General features: G+C 39.4%; 1 protein-coding gene across 1 annotated transcript in view; it reads left to right on the top strand.

The window, feature by feature from the left end:
• LOC144050925 (uncharacterized) overlaps positions 1-24780 on the top strand; it is a 167551-nt gene that overhangs the window by 10966 nt on the left and 131805 nt on the right. Inside the window, exon 3 of the mRNA XM_077564616.1 lies at positions 9814-9878. Within this exon, the coding sequence (XP_077420742.1) occupies positions 9814-9878 (65 nt within the window). The remainder of the gene's footprint in view (positions 1-9813; positions 9879-24780) is intronic.

Genomic DNA, 24780 nt, shown 5'->3' with positions numbered 1-24780 from the left:
TGGCCGTAACCAGTGTCCTCCAAGAAAAAGAAAAAAAAGTGCCTCTCAGCACACTTTGACAGCTCCAATCAATGATCAAGCCCCTACTGTTGCCTGTGATGTTATTCATGTCACAAAGGCCCTCTTTTTTCAAAGTCACTCGAAGTTCCTTATGAGTGACCCGAATTCCGAGTTTTTCGAGGTAGCTCAGCCCATTTTTTTTAAATCTTGAGTTGCAAACTCAAATTTGAGTTATGTACTGCATTTAAAAAACATGTAACTTGTGAAAATCTGCTAGCTTAATTCTTAACACAATGCAAAACACCATAGATGGGCTAACAAAATTAATTCATTTTTGCAGTATGTAGTAACAACACTTGTAGGCAATGTAATAATACTCACAGGTGTATATACTTTATCCTCTGCGAAAAACAACTACCGGTAGTATTACTGCAGCTCACTGAACTTAATCTTCTTTATGCATTCACGATGTAAGTATTATACCGCCGCCTGGTGGCCATGGCACACCGTAAATAGCAGCACGTTGTCAATGGCCATTGACCAAATCATCATGCACAAATCTTATAACTGTTTACATTCTATTTAATTATCTTATTACTGTATATTTTATTTTAAATCAAGGATAATACTATAGTGTTTTTTTGGAGGCATTTTTTTGGGCAAGCTAGATTTTTTTAAACCAATATTTCTATTCATTTCAGTGGGGAAGGATGATCTGAAAAACGATAGAATGAATTTACTCAATTTCGAATAAGCCTGTACAATAGCAAAAAGTGGGAAAAGTTTTTAACACTTTCCAGATGCACTGCACTGTGTAGTAGTTTTCCAAGCAGGCCATCTTTCCAGCCTTATTAACTTGGTGTGTCCTGTTGCCTCCGGCCGTCATTAATAAATGACCCATTTGCTTAATTGCAAAGAGCTTGCAGGACAAAGGGTAGGCAAAAAAAAAAAGCAATAAATAAAACACCATGAGGTTTTTACTTTTTCCCTCTAAGTGCGAGAGAACAGGTAAGAGGGGTGGCCGAAATTAAATGAATATACGTAGCGGTAAGTGGTATGAGAGCTCGGGCCCCCCCCCCGTGTCGCATTGAATTTCTCTGTGACTCGTTTTCCAGGCATGTGCATGACTGGTTTGCATCTAATGTGAGTGTGACACAACAGAAGCTTCGGGTTGTTGTCTCTGTGTCATTGTGCCGAACAAGGTCCCCAAAAGTCACTCAGTCGCAGTGACCATCTGTCATGGCCGCCGTTTGTCCACAAGCTGTGGCTGCCATTTGCTTCCTAATAAATGTCACATGGAGCTTTGTCCTAATTACTGTACACCGACAAGGGTCACTGCTAGGACGTGGCTCATCTACAGTAAGAGTTGACGAAAAGGACATGAAGATTGTGTTTCTTATTGTTTCCATTCATTGCATGATGTAATTATGTTCTAAAATATACAGTTGTGGTCACAAGTTTACATGCAATACTCTTAACCACGGACTTGAATGTCATGTCAATATTATCTTTTTATTGGCTATGTCTACATAGACAGCAGCATTCCAGTTGGAACCTCATGAATGACATATGCACAAGGCACTTACTGTATGTTGATATTATCTTTAACCTTACCCCAAAAAATAATAAGTAATAATAATAATAATAATATATGTTTTTTTGTTGTAGAGATGCATGAGCCTTAGGTGTCCCAGAGCTGTCACAAATTGCTTATAAATGCTAACTGTGTATCCTCTTTGTGGGAGAGGACAAGAGGTGTTGTTATTAGTGTAGAATAGCAGGCTTTGTCTTCACTTATGATATGTGCAGGCCTGAGTTACATCCCGATGGAGGCTCCTTTGTCTGGGCATGGAGGAGAGCCGGTGTGTGTGACTGAGCAGAGGCCTATGTGAGGGAAGGAGGGAGATATGGAGCTATGAAATAGATAGGCTGGCTTCAGGTGGGGTCACCGACGACTCTATGTGACACCAAGAAAATAAAGAGGAAGTTGGCCTAGGGGCAAATGATTGCGACACAAGACAGACAGACAAAATCACTTGGCAAGAGTTTTGTTTTTTTACACCATCCTTAAACTGCACACGTGGTTTTCTGAGAGCTCCAGACTGTTTTGGGATTTGTGGTTGAGGTGAGAATAGGAGGCCACTGGGAGAATATAACTTTTTCCACATACCTTTTACTGAAGCTTAATTGGTGTATTTTAAACTTCAGGTCATTTTTATGGTAATGTTTTTGAAATATTAGGAAATTGAAATACAGTGTATCATAGGGGATTTGTTCAAGACCCACCCACAATATAGAGAGTTCATATACAAATGTATTCAATATATTTAAACGGAATAAACGTGTTAGAACACTCTTTAAAAGGATACTTGACTCATTTAGCCATTTTGAGCAGTAAGAAGTTAATATTTTGTCTATAATTTGATAACTTCTTTATTTCTCATTTACAATAATACCTTTAAAACACATTTTGCCATCACAACTCAGAACTCAGATAACAACCAATCACGGCTCAGTTTGTCAACATCGGGTGACCAAACCCAGACAACAGGTGAGCCATGACTGGACCTGAGCTCTGAGCACTCGTGATGCCATTTTCAGTTGACAGCAAGTGACAACATGTTTTTAAAAGGTATCAATTGTAAATGAAAAATAATGAAATTACCAATTAATTATAGACGATATATTAACTTCTTATTGGCTAAATGAGTCAAGTATCCCTTAGCACCTGTTCCCAACCTCTTGCTATTAAGAAATGGCAGACTATTGTATAACATCACATAGAACAAAAGATGATTAAACATTGTATATTTAAACACCAAAATGTTGTAACACACATATAACAAACGTTTGCTAGCATGATGCTAAGATATATATATATATATAAATTAACCACGATATAGCGGGGGTTGACTGTACAATAATCCACTACCTTTTGCAGGGTTTATATTCCAAAAACTGAAAAGTGAAATCCTACAAATAAATACTAAACCGCTCATCCATTATTTACTTACAGTATTTGCTCATTTGTTATTTTCTCATGGATATTTTGCTGGAGGATCTTGTAGCTTGTGGCAAATCAGATGATGACCAGCCTCCTGCAATTCTTGTGCTTTCTTACCAATCTTCACTTTTGTCACATAAAACAAAGACTAATTTCTTAAGAGGGAGTGTTTGGCATTTTGCTTGTGGAAAGCTGCTCATTTGTCTACAAACAAGTCAGTGAGGTGTTTCCCAACAAATCATTGAACCTCATCTCTTCTAAAGCGATGTTTCCATGAGCTATTAGAGCAAAAGTAATCCCCACCAGGTGCTTAGAAGAAAGTGATAGCATCTCGGTTTGACCACACACAGCAGCAGTGATGAACACCCACACAAACACATTTCCCTCCCTCTCTTGACCCTCCTGCGTGAATAAAAGTAATTTACTGCCCCTGAACACAACGGTGCCTCGCCGTTTCTGCACGGCAAGTTCAACTTAATCAGCGGCGAAAGCCCGCTTGTGACAGCAGCTTGATCACAGAGGAGCAGCGTGGAATACGAGATTGGAAAGATGTCACAGCACAGTGGGCGGAGAGGGACGCACTCCTTTTGGACTACATGCATGAATACACATGCAAGACTTTTCTTTTGAGCTGCACACACGCACACATATTGAAAAAGTAGTCATGGATCTGCATAGTGTTTCATTGCTTAGTTCAGATCCCAGCAGGCCAGGGATAATATTGTTCAGCACTGAATAGGGAGCAAAGCTTCCAGTCGCACTATTTCCCTACATTTGCATTAATTTCTTATTTGTGTAATTCTGCCAATGTTCCCTCTTGGAGAACATTCAGCATGTATGCTCCTTTTGCATAGTGCAGTATGGAAAACCTTTCCCTCAGGGATTAATCTATAATGTGCATGCGTGTGTCAGTGGCTGACGATAAATGAGCCGGTGTGCATGACTGGTCATGTGATGCGACGTGTGAGACCGGTAACTGCGGGCTCTGATGGGATGTTTTCCTTGTGGTTTGGCCAACACGTCATTCGCTTCTGGTTTATGTTTCCTTGCCCTTACAGTCGTATTTGTTGATGTGTACGTGTTGTATGAGGGTTGAAATGAGCCTGTCACAAGTGAGTGATCCCACTAATCAGGTGCAACACTGCAGACGGCAGGGAGAAAGCCATAATATAGTCATGGTCAGCACGAAGACCATGCTAGTGTGCATTATTATACACGCTAAAAAATGCTGGGTTGTTTTCCTAACCCATTCGCTGGGTAGGTGGGGATTTTGAGCAGATTGGGTTACTTTTACTCAAGATTTGGTTAAAGGGGAAGTCAACCTTAAACATTTCTTGACTATAATCTGTTATATGTGACCTCACTAGTCTAAATATGATATTCTGGGTTACTTTTACTCAAGATTTGGTTAAAGGGGAAGTCAACCTTAAACATTTCTTGACTATAATCTGTTATGTGTGACCTCACTAGTCTAAATATGATATTCTGGGTTACTTTTACTCAAGATTTGGTTAAAGGGGAAGTCAACCTTAAACATTTCTTGACTATAATCTGTTATATGTGACCTCACTAGTCTAAATATGATATTCTGGGTTACTTTTACTCAAGATTTGGTTAAAGGGGAAGTCAAACTTAAACATTTCTTGACTATAATCTGTTATATGTGACCTCACTAGTCTAAATAGGACATTCTGATTAATATTACATTTGTGGAATATGATTTATGCAGCAAAATTCAGCTGTTTTTAATCCATCTCAGATCAGCTTCAGAAAACAGGTGAGCTGTGATTGGTCATTGCCTGAGCCCTGAGCAAATGCGATGTCATCTTCAGGCAACAGCAAGTAGCAAAATGGACGCCCCCTGAGATGGATTAAAAGCAGATGGATTTTGCTGTTCAACTCATATTCCACCAACGCGATATTAACCTGAATACCATATTTAGACTAGTGGGGTTCCATAGAACTTATTATTGTCAAGAATTTTGGGGGGAGTTAACTTCCCCTTTAATTGTTTTTGACCAAGCAGATTGGGATTGTATTTGGGCTGACTAAAGTTCTTAAAGCAGGTCACAATTTTTGACAGTTTGGCAGTGTACTGAAGTTGAACTAAATCTAATGTAACATTCTTAGAAACTGTTGGACTGTTGGTGGTGGATAAGTGGATAAGACTGCTGACCTTGGACATCGGGATTGGGGTTAAAATTCAAGTTAGGGTGCAAAATGGGTAGGTTGTCTAAGGAAGGGTGTTTTCTGATGGGGTTATACAACTACACATAACATAAGAGTGATTCTTTTTCTTAGAAAATGCTGTTAAAAAAGATTATTATTATTGTTATTATTATCATTGTTATTATTTTGGGTCACAGTTATAATTCATTTCTTGGTAGATTTAATTCATCAGTGTAGCTAGTTTTTACTTTTTGTTGGCTCAAAATCACGACTCAACATGCTGAGTAAAATCCTCATCCATATGCGCTGGGCATAAATAACCCAGCATTGGATATTTCACCTAATTTGGGTTAATTTTGACCAAGCAGTTTTAAGAGTGTTCTTGTAATATCCCTTAACAGGCCATTTTTCCATTCAAGTACCTTACACTGCTAAGATATGAGAGAAAATCCATTACAAAAGTAGCTTTGTTATTTGTAAGTCACACAAAAACACGCACGTCTCTCAAACAATGTTATTAGCCATCCTTAATAGCATTAACTGTAAGACCGCAAGGGTTGTTCCTGAATTGGGCCTGGCAACTTGTTTACTTTCTATTCCAAATCCACCATTCAGATATAATGAAGCCCAAACGGACAGAACATGAGAAGGTGAGACGACAGCCTGCCTACAAATCCATTTTGTGATCCAATTACTGATAAATGTGCTTTGTCGCACTCATTCCCTTTGGTAAATATTGATGTTGCTTTGGTTTACGATGGTGTCGGGTTGGAAACAACTACCGAAATTAGTAATGCTCTTGTTCATTATCGTCTGCTAATGTTTGTTTACCTAATTTGATTGGACCATCACCTTCACAAAGACACAACATGCCCCCATCCCTTCCACCTCTTGTACTCTTGATGTGAGTGGTAAAATGTTGAAAGAGTGGATGGTAATTGGCCTGAAAGGTGAAAACGCACTGTGAAAGGTTTCGTTATTTCTCATCAGTGTGGATCATCCACAACATGGACAAAAGTATTGAGACACTACCAGTGCTGGAACTAACGCAGTTACATTCGTTTCGTTTTGCGGTAACTTCTAACGTAACTCTTTACATTTTCCCTTTCTATAACGGCCCTATAGTTATTGTACGAGCGTTACTTAAGTTCTTCATGTTACGTGATCCAAGTGAAAAGTCAGCCCTGCAGCGCCATGGCACGCTTTATAATAATAATAATAATAAAAGCAGCGCCGTGGCACACAATTCTCGTAATGTCCCGTCTAACGATATCTGTGCATGGGAGAGAGAGAAGCCTTATTGAAAAGCAACTCAATGTGCTTATTGAGGCTGAAAGCACTTTCTTATGTTCATCCATCTTTTTTATTTGATTTGAAATGGCCAAATATGAGGTAAAGTTTCTTTTCGTGAGGCTGAATATAGTTTTATTTTTAAATCGTTTTTTTAAAGTCAAGTAAAGTAACTTAAAGTAGTTACTTTCATGATTTAATAACTAGTAAAGTAATTAGTTACTTTTTCATAGAAGTAACTATAACTATAACTCTTTACTTTTCAAAAGTAACTTGAACAACACTGGACGCTGCTATCGTAATAAAATACGGTTTGATTAAGAATCTTCCATTCATCCATCTGTTTTCTGTTGCGCATGTGCTATGGGCAACCAAGCAGCTATAGTCAAATTCCCATTCTTACTTTCCCCCATTTTCCTTCAATGATTATTATTTTCTCACTTGTCTCATCAGTCATCAGAGTAGCTCGTGTCGGTCCCGCTCCTGCTTCTCTAGGGCCGCTCTAATTGAACACGGGGTCGGCGGTGGTACAGAATCTTCCAGCTGAGTAGAGGAGAAAGACTTTAATTCCAGCTCTCAGGATGGGACTGTGACACACAATGGCCCTTCCATCCTCTCTGCCCCCCATAGATTCGCTGCTGAAAGCCTTCTCCTCAGGCAGCTTTTTAATAGGCCTTCTCCAACCCTACGCGCGCACACACACATGCACGTAAACTCACATACATATCAACGCGCAAGTACACGTGCACCTTTGCAACAAAACGCATGTACCAAGTCCGCTCGTACGCACACACATACACATTGAAGTCATTGACCCCCTGTGTGTATCTGTCAGTTGTGCTGCAGCTCACACTGCTTTGGTCTGTTTGAAGTGTTCCTAAGGCCAGATGACAGCCTTTTAACTCTCCACATCATGCAGAGGTGGAGCCGCCAAGCAAAGGCTACTTTCTCTGACGAATCACAATTGTAAGAAAAGCACTCGAGCAGACTTTATGCGCGGTTCTTGCCAATTCGCTTCCCTGTATTTTAAAAGCGCTTGATGCTCACCGATTTACGATAAAAAAAGAATTATGGCAGCTGGGCGCTTTTTCCTGATTTTGGAGTGCACCTCCTTTCTTTAAGGAAAATGTGAGGGCAAATTGTTCAAGTGGAAGTCATAACTTTTGTAAAGTCTTTGGCGGTAATGTTGATTTTAAACGTTTGTGGCTTTGTTGGCCTTGGTTTTACCCCCCCAAGAGTTACAGGAGAGCATCTAAGGTTGATCATAATTCGTTCTGGGATGCTGGTAGAATATTTTATTTGGCTTCTGAAAATAATGGAATGAATCTGTTGCTAACATATTTATGTTTTGACATTAAGCTCATGAAGTATGCCATGCTTCGTCAAATGTTATAGCACGTGGGAAAGAGATCATACGCGGTCATTCACGAGTGAACCATGTGGAAACACGTGCTGTCATCACACGCACACACCGTTACATCAACACCATTACATCATTTGACCACAGTGTCACACTGGGCAATACAACAACCACAAGGCTTATTTTAAGATTAATACTTCTTTGACAGTCTCCATCAAAAATGAGCATTATTGTCATTGGAAATGCACAATTATTTTGACGCAGGTTGTGCACAATGCAAATTGAGGCTGATTGGTGTGTGTGTCCAATCGTAAACATTCTTTTTTTCCCCCTCTGGATCTTCTTGCGGGATGATTGATACAATTATTTTCAGGCATGCCTTGTATTTATCTGTGCCAATTTGAAGTAACCTATTCATGTGTGTCACTGAAAACTGAGCTGTGCTGTGATTGTATTTAGACATATATTTAGAAAAGTTATTTTGTGTGTTTTGGTTTTACGTCCACATGCAAATATTTATATAGACTTTCAAGAAATCTCATCTTCAGCATCTGTGAATTATATGACATGATGTGATATATTGAAACTAGGCTGCGGACGATTATCGGTTTGACGGTTGAGAAAAAGTCAAGGTTTCAATAACCGCTGATACTGTCTGTCACCCGTAACGAGCTCCTCTTTTATTATTATTATTATATTTTTTTAGGGTACTTCTAAGCAGGGCATAATATGATTGGCTCCTTGCAGAGTTGAGTAAACAAGCTGCCTCTTTGAAATTAATTGCCTCCAATTACGGTAACTTATTTTTTTCTCCTTGTTTGAGGAAAGAGGTAAGCAGTTAAGCATGCAGGAGGAGTGGAGGCGGGGCTGAGGGAGGTTAGACAAAAGAGACACAGTTGCCATGCACATGATGCCTTTTGATTGTGCATTGTTCTTAACTCATTCACTGCCATTGATGGTTATAAATGTAAAAAAAATCTGTTAGTTTAAAAACAATTCTACTTTTGTTAACAAGAGTATGAAAAACTAGATTTTTTTAAAATTGTACATTTAGAGTAAAAAAAATTAAATGCCTGACGCCCCTAATTTTTAATAATCATCTCGTCAGGCGATTATATATTTTTTATTGTAATTAATCGCATGACTTCACTAGTTAACTCACAATTAATCACACATTTTATATCTGTTCTAGATGTACAATTAAAATAAATCTAGGTTTTCATACTCTTGTTAACAAAAGTAGAATATATTTTTTTAAATGTTGTAAATGTATATTTTCATGCTCTTGTTAACAAAAGTGGAACAAAATGTTAAACTAATAGAAATAGTTCAAATGAATTTTTGATGTTTATAGCCGTCAATGGCAGTTAATGAGAACAACATGAGTAGCCCATGGGTCTTTTCTAAAAAGATCTCACCAATGGTACTGTGACTTGCTAATGAGAATTAAAACAGAAGATTGTTGAAATTTATTGTTTGTTTGTTTGTTTAAACATAAAATCATGCACATTTCTTAATGTACCAAATATTCTAGATTTTGTTTAAAAATGATGCTGTTTTTATTTACCCAAATATTAAAAAAATAAATACATTTGAGGGCTGTAATTTCAACTATGTGATACCGTGATACTGCAATATTTTTGCATTATTATGTCAGAAAAGAAAATAGGCTCATGCCTATTTTAAAAGTAAATTTAACAATAGAATAAGTTATTGCATTACATGTGCTGATTTAATTCTGTGTAAAGACCGCCACAAGTGCCACTTTTCACATGCACGGCGGATTAAAAAATGTATTAGTTTGTGTTGCTTCCAGGCTCCATACAGAGCAGTGATGTAAATCTCGGAATGTGTGGTGTCAGAATGTGGGGCCAATTCTGCTGATGCTGCTTTTTCAGCATCCTTATTGGAAAAAAATGTGTTTGAGAGCTGACAAATGTGTTTTCATTTGGACATATATTTTTTTAAATCCCTTTGTGTTTGGCTGCAGATCTTTATTACTCCAGAGCAAAGAAAATACGGGTTATGGCAAAAGAAGAACAACGCCTCACAAAGGTAACCCCAGCATTGAAGTGTGTTTTTGAGTTACATTTTTATGTTCACATTGTGTTTGCAAAGCTTGCTACCAACTCTTTATCTTTTTCTTTTTATGGAAATGAGCTGAAATGATGTTATATTCAAAAATGTGACAGTGCAAAGTAAGCAGAGGCTACCAATTTCACTATACAAAATAAACAAGCAAATAAAAAACTCCTCCCATTCAGAAAACATGGCGGAAAATACTGTAAGTCCTGTGCTCATATTAGTTTTTTATTTCACGTTTCCAAAACGCTGATTCTCACTGCAGTTTTGACAGGCGTCTCTAGCGTCGATTTACGGTTGACTGGCGAATAAACAAACAAGCTGTGTCTTTAACTTAAAATGTGGCTAAGGGATGAATAATTTTGGGCTGAGCCTTTTTTTTTAAAAGTTTGGCTTTTGCTGTGAGAAAAGTGCATAAAAGCTGTCAAGTGGCATTGGAATTGTGAATGAAACTGTGGATCAACTCAGCAACTGGACCTCTGCCATTATTTTTTTTTCAATATGGAGTAAATGTAAGTAAATGCACAACATAAATAACATCAGATGGCACAATTACACCTAGAATCAAACATTTTACTGAGACTTTTTAGGCTGGGCAAACAGAAAGCTGTCTCTTTAACTCAAAGTGTGGCCAGGGTAAGAATAATTTTGGGCTCAAAGAAGCTTATTTTTAAAACGGTTTGGCAGGTTCTGTGAGAAAAGTGCACATAAACATTCAAGGGACATTAGAGTTGGAATGAAAGTGATTTGGTCAGCACGGGAATTCAAGTGGTTGAAGGCATCAATTAGACCTCTGCCATCATTTCTTTACAAATGGAGTATTAATATACATAAAACATCAACGTCCTTAGAAAAGAAAAAAAAAGAGAGCAATGATGATGACAAGAGAAAGCAATGATGACATGACATGTTGAATCGGTAAGATTACTGAATGAACAATACTGAGCTCTCTCCAAAAAAAGTCCACACATTGGGGAACATGTAATTAAATTAAAATTGCCCATTTTGTTGTTTTCTTCACATTGATTCATCCTTCTTGCAAGTTGATTTAAACTAACTCCTTGTGCTACTTCTGTCTCTTCATTTCCCCCGAATTCCTCAGCAGCATCCCTATAATCAAAGGAATCGCCCAAAAAATTGGTTTAAATTCACGTTGTTTACTGAAAATATTAGTAACCAAGCCTGGTTACTATGTTTGCTTGTACAATCTAACGGCTAAGGGTGTGTGCATTAATTTGGAACAATGGAATTATTTTGTGACAGAAACTACTTGAGACGTTTGACGGGTGTACATTATCATCTGATGTAAGAACGCTGTTATTCATAATTTATGCGGTATGTGGGTTTGTGCTCCTGGCAGCAGTATCGTGGCATGCTGTATTCGTTCAGCCCAGGCTATCGGATCATTGCTGATGGGTTTTCGCCCTGAATAATAATTGTGCCTGCTGGAAAGAGTAGAGGTTGTTGCGCAACATCTTGGCATTCATCTCTTCCCTTCTTTTCGTGCCATCGTCTCTCCTCCGTCACCCTGTGGCCTGACTCCTTCTATTTCCTTCCAGCCACCGTCTCCCAATCTCCCCGGACTAGACAGCCTTAGCGACATAAAGAGACAGTGTTCAGTCAGGAACGGGAAGCGAGAGACAGCTTATCCGCTCAGCGTGACATCTATTTGCTATTGATCTGGACAGTGTGGAGGGTAGCAAGGCCACCTTTTTGTTTGCATCCATACGGAGAAAACAACAGGGAAACACACAAGATGTTGTTGCTGTTTCGTTTGGCCTCAGCGTGCTTATCTGATTGATAAACAAGGTCATTTCGAGGATGCTACAGTGGCAGAAAACGAGGGGGCTGATGCAGCAGCTTGCTTGCAAAGCGGCTCTATGTGCCAATGTGTATAGGGCATGAGACCATTGATCTGCAGGGAGAATTAATTTGCTCTGGCACTAAAGCAGAGTGAGCTAACTTTATGTTCTTAGCCGGTGTCAAATCCAGGCAATGTTCCTGCTAACCGAGACAAAAAGAGAAGAGCACTGACAATAGGGCAGTATAATCTGATTGGCGCACTTTCCTGCAAACACCAAGGGCAATCATTCCAATCTTTTTCTTCTAGCACACTAAAAAAGTTCCATATGGTGAGAGTTCAGTAAACTTCAGCCTATCTGCTGCTTGCTTTTAACGAATTTAACTATTACAATTTTTTTTTTTTTACCCTAATGCACTTTCTGTAGCACCCTAATTTGCCACAAGATAGCACCAAAGCCCTGCTTAAATAGGAAAGTAATACTGGATGTAGAATAATTAGTTTGAAGTGATCATCATGAGCATTATGAGCATCTCGACTTGTATGTCGGCGAGGAGACAAGTTTAGCCTGGGTTTTGTCATCGCTATGCAAGTGTATATTTTTTTGCGGTGCTATTGAGTGGCTAATAAAAAAGGTTAGTTAGTTTTTCAAAATCATATCTGCAAGTCATTTATTTTTAAGGTATTTTGTAAGGTGAGTTTAAAAAAATGACATTGTGTTTTGGGATCATAGTTTGCTGTATATTTACAGTATAAACTATTAATACCATTAATACCTTGAGATACAATTACCTGACTTAAGATGCATAATTGAGTTACAATGTTGACAGATTTTTAAAAAATCTGTTTAATCTGTTATATAATTAGAACTGTCGAATGCCAATATGACAGAAACAAAAGTTTTCAGAGTATAATTATGGACCAAAATGCACAGCAGAGCAAAACCAGAGAATTTAAGCACTTTTCATTTTGCAGAGAATGTTAGGAGAATCCCTAAGAGGAAGTGGGATCCAAATTAGTCTGTGTGATGACATCTTAATGAGCGTCCAAAAGAGGTTTACTCACAGGTGTATATTGGATGAGACCTTGATGAGCCACTAAAGCACTGGCTCAGGCAAGCAGGTGGGCTGGAGGAGAAATTAATGGCAGATAGGTGGATAGACAGAAAGTAGTTTGTGAGTGGCCAGAAGGGAAAGGAGGAGGTCTGCAGTCAAATAAGCCTATGTCTGTATTAAGTAACAGTGACACAGTACCAATACAGTTTTCCCAATGTGCTGCAACGCTTCGTAAGGAATCATCGATCCATCAGTAGGGATCAGGTTAGTCCAAATACAGATTCAGGTTCATGTTCTGAAAATTGGGCTGGAGAGTTCTGCAACGCAGGCGACAATCTGGCACAGATCTGGTATATCGAGCTGGGAACAAAATGAGAACAATGAGGCTGTTAGCTAAGCTAAGTAAGCTATGTAAGAAATTACATTTTTACTAATGTTACCCAAACAAATCTTCAATAAAAATAAGGTTGAACTAAAATATCAGTGTAACCCTAGCAGCGATTCCGTTCTATTCATTCAGCAGCGGCGCCCCGCCATTCCTAAATCTTAGCCACCGCTTCTTCAAATTTCCAATGAAAACAGTTGGGGGCTGTAGAGTAGAGCAGCCACGCAGTGTTACACTCTAAAAATTGGTTAAAAAAACTACCAGTCTATTTGGTTAAGCTCATATTGGCTTGATTAACCAATAGATTGGTCAGACATTGACCATTCCGGGTTGTTACGTGCATACTAATTTTATTGGTTAGCCAAACAACCAATGAAATTGGTTACGTTAGAAAGTAAGTCTAGATTGATCTCTTGGAAATATATTTATTTGCATCAATTTATTGTCTTCTAAATGTATTTATTAATTATTTTAAGTGATTACAATATATTATATAAATATAGTGTTTAAAAGTGGAAATTTGTGTCTAGATAGATCACTAGGCATAACCAGCTCAGTGGACTAGTGGTAAAGTTTCTGCCCGAGACTGGGAGGTTGTGGGTTCATTTCCTGGCCGGGTTATTCCAAAGATTATAAAAATGGGACCCTTTTGCATTCCTGCTTGACAATCAGCATTATGGGTTGGAAGAAAAATAAATAAATAAATAAAGCATTATGGGTTGGAGTTGGATGGTTAGATCACCAAATGATTCCCGAGCATGGCTGGTCACTGCTCCCTAAGTGCATGGGTCAAATGTGGAGAATGACTTTTGCTCCACTTAGATGGGTGTGACAATCAGTGGTACTCATTTTTGTCAGCCTCTAACACAGAGTAACCAATATTTTGGTCAGAATGACCAATTAGTATCAGTTGGCCCAATCACCAATATATATTGGTTGAAAACACCTACCATTCTTGAGTGGTTGTTTTAACCAAAGGATCTGTCGGACACATAACTACCAGCTAGATTGGTCAAATGTAAAAAAAAATTGGGGGGTTAATTTGACCAATCCGTTTTTAGGGTGTACACTGGACGGATGGTGAAAAAGACACCAGGCAGCAGGGCTCGACACTGCGACCAATTTACTTCAAATGCGTCAACTTTACAGTGTTTGCTGGTTAAAAAAATAAAAATAAAATCATCCTTTCCGTTCTCTGGGCACAAGTGCACATTTTAATTAGTAGTGCAACGGATCTTTGAGCCATAAATCATTGGGATCAAGTGCGAGGACGAGTCAAGATAGCCACCACGCGCTGCCTGCTGAAGGTCAACCAAAATAAGTGGCTACCAACTAATGGGGTAGATGCCACGGACTTCCGACTTCCGGGTTTTACACATCAGCGCCGTTTCCGGCAACTGCTGGCCGCGTTCCAACACTCGCACCCCCACCCCTGCGCCCCCGAACCGCGCGCTCCCACTCATCGGCGGGAGGGCGCCTCGGCTATCTGAAATGCTTCGGACACTAAACACTCGCAGCCTCGCACACCGTCGATGGGAACGCGCAACCGAGAAGCACAAAGGCGGAAGTACTGGGACGCGGCCCACACGTCGCAAACCGGAAACAAAGTTGATGGATGAAAACCCGGAAGTCGGAAGTCCCGCCTCCTCCGTGGCATATAGTCTATACATGGATGTCAATGCAATAGGGTTGGTAGGCTTTTATTTTGAAATGGACTCTCGAAGAGCACGGTGGCGTGTCTTCTAACTTGATTCGTTGTTACGGTCCACGGTATTTCATGGCCATTTCTTTTTTCCCCCATGTGATGGAGCAACTCTCGACGATTAAGATCAATACAACGCCATCTTGAAATCATTAAGGACACCAAGAAACCGCTATTCACTTACGCCGTCATTTTATGATACGGCTGGCACAAGTCTCGGCGTTAGCAGTTGGCCGCTAATGGAACTTGCGAGAAGTGTGATGCATTCAAATGCATTCGGACATTTTATGCCTATTTTTACAATACCTAATCTAATAACTTAAGCTTCCATTCCCCATTCTAGTGGTTGATATGTAAATGAATAAAAAAAAAAAAAAGAAGAAACCTTCCTTTCTTATATATAATTCTTATAACATTTGCCACCAAAAACTACAGTGACTTTACATTAGTCCCCTTTCAACAGCAGGCAAACACTGAACAAGAATAATATTCAGAGTCATAGTATAGCGGTTTTATTTTCACCAGTCATCTGAGCTTCAATGTCAATTGTGTGGTTTCCCCAAGGGGAAGGTGGTTGGAAGGCCTCACAATAAGAGCTGGACCCTCTATGTTGAACAAAATAATGTTCACATAAAAGAAAAAAAAATCCCCTCAATGTTTAAAGTTGTATAAAATAATTGACTTGTTTTGCCAGCCGCTGCGTGTTGCAGACAGTTCTTGTTACAGTAAAATATATCTTGAGCCACTTTCATCTTCACGTCATATGAAACTACGGTATGCAAATTGAGACGATTGTACATCAGCAAATATGGCCATGCTGCACCTCCCCAAAAAGGGTGCGTACCGATTTTTTACATCCTAAAGTTGGCCTGCCCCCGCTGCTAAAAAAAATCCCAAAGGAAACGCTGCCAAGTATATACCCAGTTATTTGGGAGTTTAGTGCTACTATTATTACTCATTGTAGTATGTTACATGGCAAATAATGCTGTTTCATTGTGGCATAATATGGTCTCACATGTATTACCCACAGTGTTGATGAAGGGGTTATTTGGTCAAGTTGTGCAATCAACCTGAACACTAATACAGACTACATAGCAATGTCATAACAAGCCATGCTGTTGTTACTTGTGAATTTCCTTGTGAATTGGCTGTGTTGTCACTTTATTTACATAGAAAATAATAGCAATAACATAAGGTGTCAATGAAATAGTTTGTATTCACAATGACTGAATTAGCTGTAATCCTCTCTTGTGTAAATATATGCCTACAGTATATGAAACCAATCAATCTAAATTTAGCAAGTATGTGGTCTGAAATAAAAATGTGTAAAACTCACATGTCAATCACTTGGCTGAGAAAGTGAATATGAATATGAGAATATAGCTGAATGTCCATCAAGTGAACAGAACACAAAGTCATAACGACATAGTGATGAATAGACATTAATAGTTAAACACAGGAATGAATGAGCCTGTGCATTAGTTCATCTACTGTATCAAACCACCAGGAGTCATGAATTTGTCATCATCTCATTGTATGAGTTGGTGTCTGGAAAATGTTTCCATGGGACAGATAATACTGTGCGTTCACATTTATTTCACAATTTAAAACAATTTGTAGGCGTCTTGTACCAAGGACCGAGAATTACAACATACTTTTCACCATATTTTTAAAGTCTACCTAAAATAAGTCTGTTTTGAGGAAGGGGGGCGTGTCATTTCTCATGTAAATGATTCACTGCCAACACCGACAGACTTCTGTTGCCATGACTATGATAAAGGTGTTGCGATAATGTAGTTCCCCTTGTAACCAAGTATTCACAAAAATGCGCAAGTATGCACAAAAAGACAAAAGGCATCATTTGTTCCATCTCGTTCGTTTCCTGTGTGTCTCCTTTTGAGGTAACACTTGTTCATTTCATTACTTTCGGCAGTGCCATTTCGGTGTGCGTTACTGATAATAAGTGAGTACTTGTTGTGAGTAATATCACCGATAAGTCTTCGATGTGTGTCATATATGTTTGTAGTTCACATAATTTAGCCGTGTTTAATTGCCTCGTTTTACGCTTGCCGTGCGCATAATTGCCTCGTTAACGTTGTTGAGCTCCGGGGCTAACAATAGAACGGTGCCATTTACAGCCCTCGCAGAGGCTAATTATAGCTCTTATACTTACTACATTATATTTGTAATGAATGGAGAACGTGAAACAGGAAACGGAAATACAGAGCAGCCTTTCGAATTAAAAGCATGGATTTCAAAACAAGATATAATTAAACATCACACATTAAACAGTTTGAGGAATTCTTAACATAGTAGATATTACTAAATTACTTGAAGCCCTGTTGTATTGAATTGAATTATTTGCACTTTACTGTATATCTTAAAAAGAAGTTGTACAACCACATATTTTGATTTGGACTTTTTTTTCTGGCCACTGGATTATTTGTTTCCTCTTATTTATCGATTACATTTTTTTTTTATTGTGTGCCCTATGCAAAATTACTTTTATGAGCAATTTGGGAACAAAATATTGCCATTAACTCTTTGACTGCCAAAAACGTTAAATAACGTTTAGTAAAATCCTATGGAGGAGCGCCAAAGACGTTAAAAGATGTTCACCAAGTATTTTTGTTTTTTTGGGGGAAACGGGTGGAGGAAAGCCTTGGCCAGCTGTGCTGAAAGTATCAAGCAGATCTAGTTAGTATAATGACTATTTTTGGCCCCTAGATGGCAGCGATGACTCTCTTTGGACAAGATCGGGCAGGCGTCAGTAGTAGAAGATGTGAGGCGGAGCTAGAGTGTTGAGGGGACAATGGCTGAGAAAGTGAAAATGGCGACAGGTGGCAAGCAGCTCACGCTTGATCGTTTTTTTCAAAGAAGAGAAGCATCAACCAGTGCCGATGATGGTGACTCCGAGGTTGACGCCGAAGTTGGAAGCGTTGACGCGGCGGCTATGATCACGTCATAAAGCCTCACCGGCTAGCGATGCTAACGCCAGAAAACGCGGAGCACAACCGAGCACTTCTGCTCAGGCGGACGACGAAGAGTGCCCCTGAGTTCAATGCATATTCATTTAAGGAGTGGGTACAGTCTGATCACGGAGAAGACAGGTTATGGACTGCGGTGCCAACATGAATGGAGCGGATAAGATGGATCAGAACATCTCTTACCAACCGGTATAGGAACTGAAGGACATGAGGAAGCCAGACGTAACACCACCGTAACGTCACCGTATCATGATCCTGAGAGTAGACTTGATGGCAACATGGCCAAACACACACTGCAGTATATACTTGCTATTCCCCGGAAAAAAAAGCCAGCAAAAAAGTGTAGCGTCTGCACGCTAAGGGGCCATCGCAGTGAAACTAATCTGTTGTGCAAATCCTGCTGCGTCCCCTTGCACGCAGGGGAGTGTTACAAAAAGAAAAACTGTATTTGAAACATCCACACAATTGTAAATAGTACCACGGTTAGACACATTTGTAAATAGTTTGCTAAATTGTTTTGTAAAATTATTACACTGTTGAATGTAAATAAACGTATTTTGCTATCAAAAAACACTTTTTCATTGTTGGTGGTAGTGTTTTACAGAAGTAAAGCACTGTTTAGGTGTTTATGGCATCATTCATGGAAAAAAAAGGTGTCAAATTCACTAGAGTGCATGCAATAATATCGTTTCACAAAAAGCTTGATTTCTCCGTATTTTGTTTCAAAACAGAGCATTTGGGTGAAACTAACCATTTTCTATTGTCGATTACTGAAAAACGGAATAAGGTAGAAACAAACTTTTTTTTCTGATGAAAGATGAGAGTCCAATCTTTCATTTGGTAGTATGTGTGTTTCCATAGTCCAAACACAAACTTTTCTGTGGACCTTGAAAGATCAGTCAAAATGCTTAAAAAAAAAAAAATCATCTGACATTGTTTTTTGTGTAGAAATGTTATGTATCATAAGTACTAATAGTATTGGCACTTGGTATCAGTGAGTACTGAAGATTTGAGTATCGTATCGGTCTAAAATAAAATGGTATCAAACTTCCTTCAATATAAACATACATGGTAGTGAATGAGTAAAATTTTGCAGGATCTTTCCAATAGCTAATTAGCTACTTTTTTCTTTTTCATTTTATATTCGTTGTGAACCATGTGGCCTATTTTGTAGTTTCAGTGGATTTTATCAAAATGAACTGTAATTAGCTAGGTCTTGCGAAGGCTATTGCTCCTAGTGATGAAATCTTTTAATCATTATTACAGAGTCATACATCCTGATGCTCTTTTTTGCCTTGAGGCGTACCAATGTGTGTATGTTTGTGTTTGACAATGAAGGGGCTCTCCCAGGCTGCGGGCCCTGCAGGTAATGAGGACCCGTCTGCTGAAACGTGCATATGCCCTGCGTCCCTGAGGGTTTGTGTGTGTATGTGAGGGTGTGGCCCGTCGTGCGTGTCTGGGAAGATGTGATTTCACAATGACAAAGCACTGTAATAGTAGGCTAGGCTTTAGCCATGAAGGACTAGGGATAATCTCTCGGTTAACCAACAAAGATCCCAGAACACCCACACTCTAAAGGTTCTAAAGGCTTCACAGTGGCTGAGAGTCGAGGGAATAAAAACAGACTTGAAGAGAATATAGTTTTTTTCTCCTTAACATTGTAATTGGAGGGCCATGTAGCTTTCAGATTAGCAATGCTCGTAATCCTTCACTTTAACATGTGATAGGCTACTCTTGAGTGAGTCTGTCCCTATGAGTGATTGCGTGTCTGCTATACATGTTTCTTCTTGCACCGACTTTCGTGCCTTTCCACCGAAAAATACACACACTTTCCAGCAAATGAAATCTTGGTGATAAACGCCTTTGCTTGCTGGTGCCAGAGCCGTGTCTCTGCATCTTAAAGAACCAGCTTGGACAGATAGTCATCTTACTTTCTTCTGCTGATGCTTTATCGGGATCTCTCACACTGGTTCGTCGTCTTTGGCAGGATTGATGCCGTGCATGGTAATGCTGGATGACAGCCAGTACAATTCCAAATGTATTGACCCGTCTTCTCTCTGCATGTTAATGTGTGATTTGGTCCGAGTGATAGGAGATGTCAACAGGCTGAATTTTTGCAAAATGTTGCCAATGAAATCTGAGTCAATCTTTAAAAGGTAGTGGATAAAAATACGGCCTGCCATCATGCGTGGGATTTACCTGTGGCTGTAAATCCATGCACCTTTCTTTTTCTTCTTGGTGATAGGCTCCTGTGTTGTCTCATCAACCTTTCTAAATATGTCTGTTTTTTTTACTCATTTTGCTAGCTTGTCGATTAGCATCAACGCTACACGACTGAGATAATTAGCATTTTGACATGCGTCAAGAGTCCGTCGTAAACTGAGAGAATCAGGTCATTTTTCAAAATAAAATAATTTTAAGCCTCGGCTAATCAATTAACCGGAAGTATCGTAAGTTTTTTATTCTTTCAACTGCGGCCCGCCACGGCCCCGTCCAAAGTGGAACACGGCCCGGTACTGGACCGCGGCCCCATGGTTGGGGAACACTGGTGTAATGGATATTAAAGGGGTAGGACCTGATAAGTTTATACTTCTTCCTACTCCTTTTCGAACATGGATGTGTAGTTTATGACTGGGTGAACCACTGCAAAACTTTCTTGTGTTGCTTTCGTTGCTTTAATGTTGTTTGTTGCTTTGTATTTTGTCTTCACAAGTGTACTTTTATTACCAGTCTGTTAAGAAAATGGATGGATGGATGTTTTTTGTTAAAGGATAGATGAATTTTAGTCACAAATGCCGTACAGCTTTGTGTATGACCTCATAATTCAAGTAAAAAAACGTGTACTACTGGTCAGTTCACACACAGCACGTGGGTGTTATTTTTACAAATCATTGACCAATTTAAAACATGGTATAGAACAATAGGCCTTTTATTTTCCAATAGTGCTGCAACAGCCCAGTTTCACAACCCTAATGGCCCGCAAGCATGTTTGTAGCAAAGAAAGTGCCTCTGTAAATAAATGATATTTTTTATGGTACTATTGTTTTCTGGTCGAGGTTTTCTGTCTGTTCATTTTCCCACGTTTGTGAATGGAGCAGAAAGTTAACTGGAAAGTAATTTGCCGATCACTGGAGAAATCAGAAGTACATCACCGACTTGGCGCACGGTCCATTAGAGAGGAGATATTGAACAGCTGAACACTCGCACCAAAGCTCAATTAAAAGTCAATTAAATCACCCCGGATGTTGGTTTTCTTCAGGAGGTTTTAAATACACAAAGTGACTCCCTAGAAATGATGTCTTTGAATGAATCACATCATCCAGAGTAAAATACATGCAGAGTAGGCCACTTGACAAGCAGACAGTGTTTATTTCTAAGTCAGTCAAGTGTGAGAATATTATTTTACCAAAAAAGACCTTCAGCCTTGTTGTTGCTTAGTCATATTTTAGTGAAGAAACATCATCCAGTTGTGATCAAACTGCTGCTATGGTTTGTATCCACGCAATTGGAGGTCACCATTTTTTACACAATGCATTTTTGCTTTAGTGATCTGAGCAGACTTGCCCCTCACATTTTCAGTTATTCACTTGTTATGTTATGAGATTCTGTTTCTGAATGTTCTAATCCAATCCTTTTTTTTTATGTCTAATTGAGCAGAATAATACAAAATAATTGATTCAAGACATGATTAATCAAGTAGTTAGAAAAAGGAGGGTGAACATGACATTGATATTCGAAATGGTTCACAATTAGTTTGCCATGAGGACGGCGCACCACTGCACTTGCTCATGAATCCTACATTTCATATTAATCTCTGGACCTCACTGTAGAATGTAATGCATTGTATCATTTTCTACATTCCATCTCAATAATAATGTGCTACTAAATTGCAGGCACAGGCAAAGGCATAAAAGCAGCGGGCATGTTATTTTCTACAGGTTATCTGGGAGCATTGACTGCAGAGGGAGTCGTAAACATTACACGTTATATAATAAAGCAATGAATTCAAATAGCCTTGTTGTGTTCCTCCACTGTGTTGCCTTTTTGCAAGAATGCGGCTGATTGCAGAGCCCGGCTGCATTTCAATAAATTGAACGAATTGGGAAAAGTCCTTTAATGTTCTGTGTCGCTTTACGCCATTAAGCTCTTTTGCTTATAGCGTATCCACATTGCAAAGGTGTTCATGAAGCCACATCTGTACCTTCTTTCCCCTGAATAGAAACAAATTGTCTCTTTTCAAAGCAATGGATTCCATTTTCCATCTGACAACACGGGTTTGTCTGGCACGTGGAGGCACTCTTATGAACTTTTTTTTTTGTTATCATCCCAAACATTTGGCTTGTTGCTGCCTGTCATTTAATTATCCCTTCAAATGAACCATCGCCTGGACACTGTCAGGCTTTAATGCATCAGGGCGAGCACATGTATTTGCTCTCTAAGCACCCCTCCATGAGTGAGTGTGTGTAATTGCCGCTTTCACCCCCGGGCTTTTAAGAAAAGAGGACAGGAAGAAGTACTGATAGATAGCTATTAGTCTAATAACCATTCTTCATTTCTGAAGAGGGATGGTGGTGAAAGTTAATAAACAGAAATGGACCAGATCACTCCCAGTGTATTAGCATGTTTGGTGTGTATTGGTGTGCTGCGATTGGCTGGCAACCAGGGCAGGGTGTACCCGTCGCTCTCTGTCAGTTGGGATAGGCTTTCAGCTCAGCTGTGACCCTAATAAGGACAAGTTCTGTAGAAAATGGAGGAGGGATGGACGGAAGGGTTCGTATGTGATTGTGGATTTATTTCTTGCAGAAGTTGCATGCATATTTTTAATTTTCCATCTTGAGTAACCTGAATAATGACTAAAAGTGCTTCTCAATCATTTTTGCCCTCTCTGAAAATGAGAGCACCGCTGCCATCTACTGTAGTGGATGTGCAATTGCACTTAATTCTGGTAGCGTTTAAAAAAGAAAATATTTGGTTTCAATTGTATCTCATTATTGTTTAAGTATTTGTCCTTTCCCTTGTCTACTAAAGGGTTGACATTTTTCCCTTGACAAGTTACCAGTTACCCCATGAGATATAGAAGAAACACACATATGTGCACAGACCCAAAGTCAGCCTCCATGTCCGAATCACAACAAACGTTTGCCTTTTTTGGGGCAGGGACAGTCTGTGCTGGTAATGAGACCAAGTGTGGCCAGGCGGCTGGACAAATGAATGAAACGGCTACAGAATCACTGGCTGTGTTTGATTTGCCTTCACTAATTGAAAGAGACCATCTGATAAATTGAGAGGATGGGATGTACATCAGAATAGCAAGAGGCACCTCTTTGTTGTTCCCCATTGCCAAGCAAATCACACCCCAGCCTGTTTTGGAACACCCAGAGGGGAGCGTGTTTCCTGTGTGAGTGTGTGTGTGTGTGTGTGCGAGCGCGCGAGAGAGAGAGAGAGAGAGAGAGAGAGCGCGGTTGCTAGGATGTGTGCACAAGCGGCCCCGCTGAAAGCAAATGAAGGAGCACTTGTGTCAGCATTCTAGCGGGAGCGATGAGCCAAAAGCTACAACGCCACCCTTTTCTTTCTGTGCAGATTAGTGAGCGCGCACCCTTTTCTTTTCCCGCGTATTTGACTTAACACACACAGCTCCCGCGATAGTGGCTGTGATACGATAGGCAAGCAGGGAAGAAGGGGCCAAGGACATTTCAATTATAGTGACTAAAATGGTCAGGGTGTACAATAAAGGGGGGAAACAGGATGATGACTTTAAGGACGCATGGCTGAAAGTGATCCTAGCAAATCGTATTTTCAATTTAAGTGGGTCCCAAAGTTAATTTTTTTCAACCCTGCTGGTGCCCCTGAAAAAAAATTAAATAAATAAATACAGTAAATAAATAAGCAAAAAAATCTATCTATGTATTTCCTTTTTGCACATTGGAAATTGTAAACAGCAGCAAACAAAAAGAATTTTCAGACACCATTGAGGGCTACTCCGTATAGCATCTTTCTAATGCGCTGCACCTAAACATATTTAATGTGCAAAAATGTATCTGTAATGCTTAAATCCTCGAGTGGAACATATCCCACAAGGTCATCACAAGGTTTTTCCACGCCGCAGCAACGAGGCACTCTAAAGCGGCCATGCCAACGAACAATCCCTGCGGAAGATGCATTTTCAGGTTGTAGGCCTAGCTAGCTAGCTAATTGCACTTTGCTGTTACGTGGGTTAACCACTGAGGTGACTTCACGTGCTCAACGCCCTGTTTTTTAGCCACATTCATAAAATCTGGTAAACTCAAATAAAATAGCTCAAAGTAGTACCTAAACAAATCACTACTACCATATATTGTTCTCAGCCTCTAGTTAGTTAGCACTTCTCTTAAAAAGGGTTACAATTGCGTTTAGATGCCACAAGATGGTAGCAAAAATAGTTGGAGGTTGTTTTTTTTCTTCCAGAGAACAACGTAGGATATGTTCCAAATGGAATATGCAAATATATTTACTAATGCCACACTGCAAATATGATGGTGTTCAGACAGTATGTAAAAAAGGCCAATAAATGCTGATTTACAACTACAACATGCTGGCTGCTATAAGGACATCACTCAACTAACATCTGCCTACTTTGTTGTGTGAAGTTGAAAAAGTAACATGGCTGGACCCCATTTAATAATTTTTTTCCCCAGTAGTTGCTGTTTGCTAACATTGTGCCATTTGCATAAACCAGATGTACTCTCATAATTAATAGCGTCCCTCTGCCTTTTGTCTGCTGTGAATTAAAAGAACAAGAATACAAACACAAACTGGACTCACTTGGTACTTACAGTGGGGAACACCAATTTTATTGCGTTAGGTCAGACAGCTGTTTTTACACATTTTTGGGTGCAGAAACAAAAACTGATCTCAGTTTTTCTCTATCACATCAAGTTTTTGAGCTGTTGGATAGCTATAGGTTAA

The sequence above is a fragment of the Vanacampus margaritifer genome, chromosome 4, assembly GCF_051991255.1.
Source record: "Vanacampus margaritifer isolate UIUO_Vmar chromosome 4, RoL_Vmar_1.0, whole genome shotgun sequence".
Taxonomy (NCBI): domain Eukaryota; kingdom Metazoa; phylum Chordata; class Actinopteri; order Syngnathiformes; family Syngnathidae; genus Vanacampus; species Vanacampus margaritifer.
This window is presented reverse-complemented; position numbering and strand designations above follow the sequence as displayed.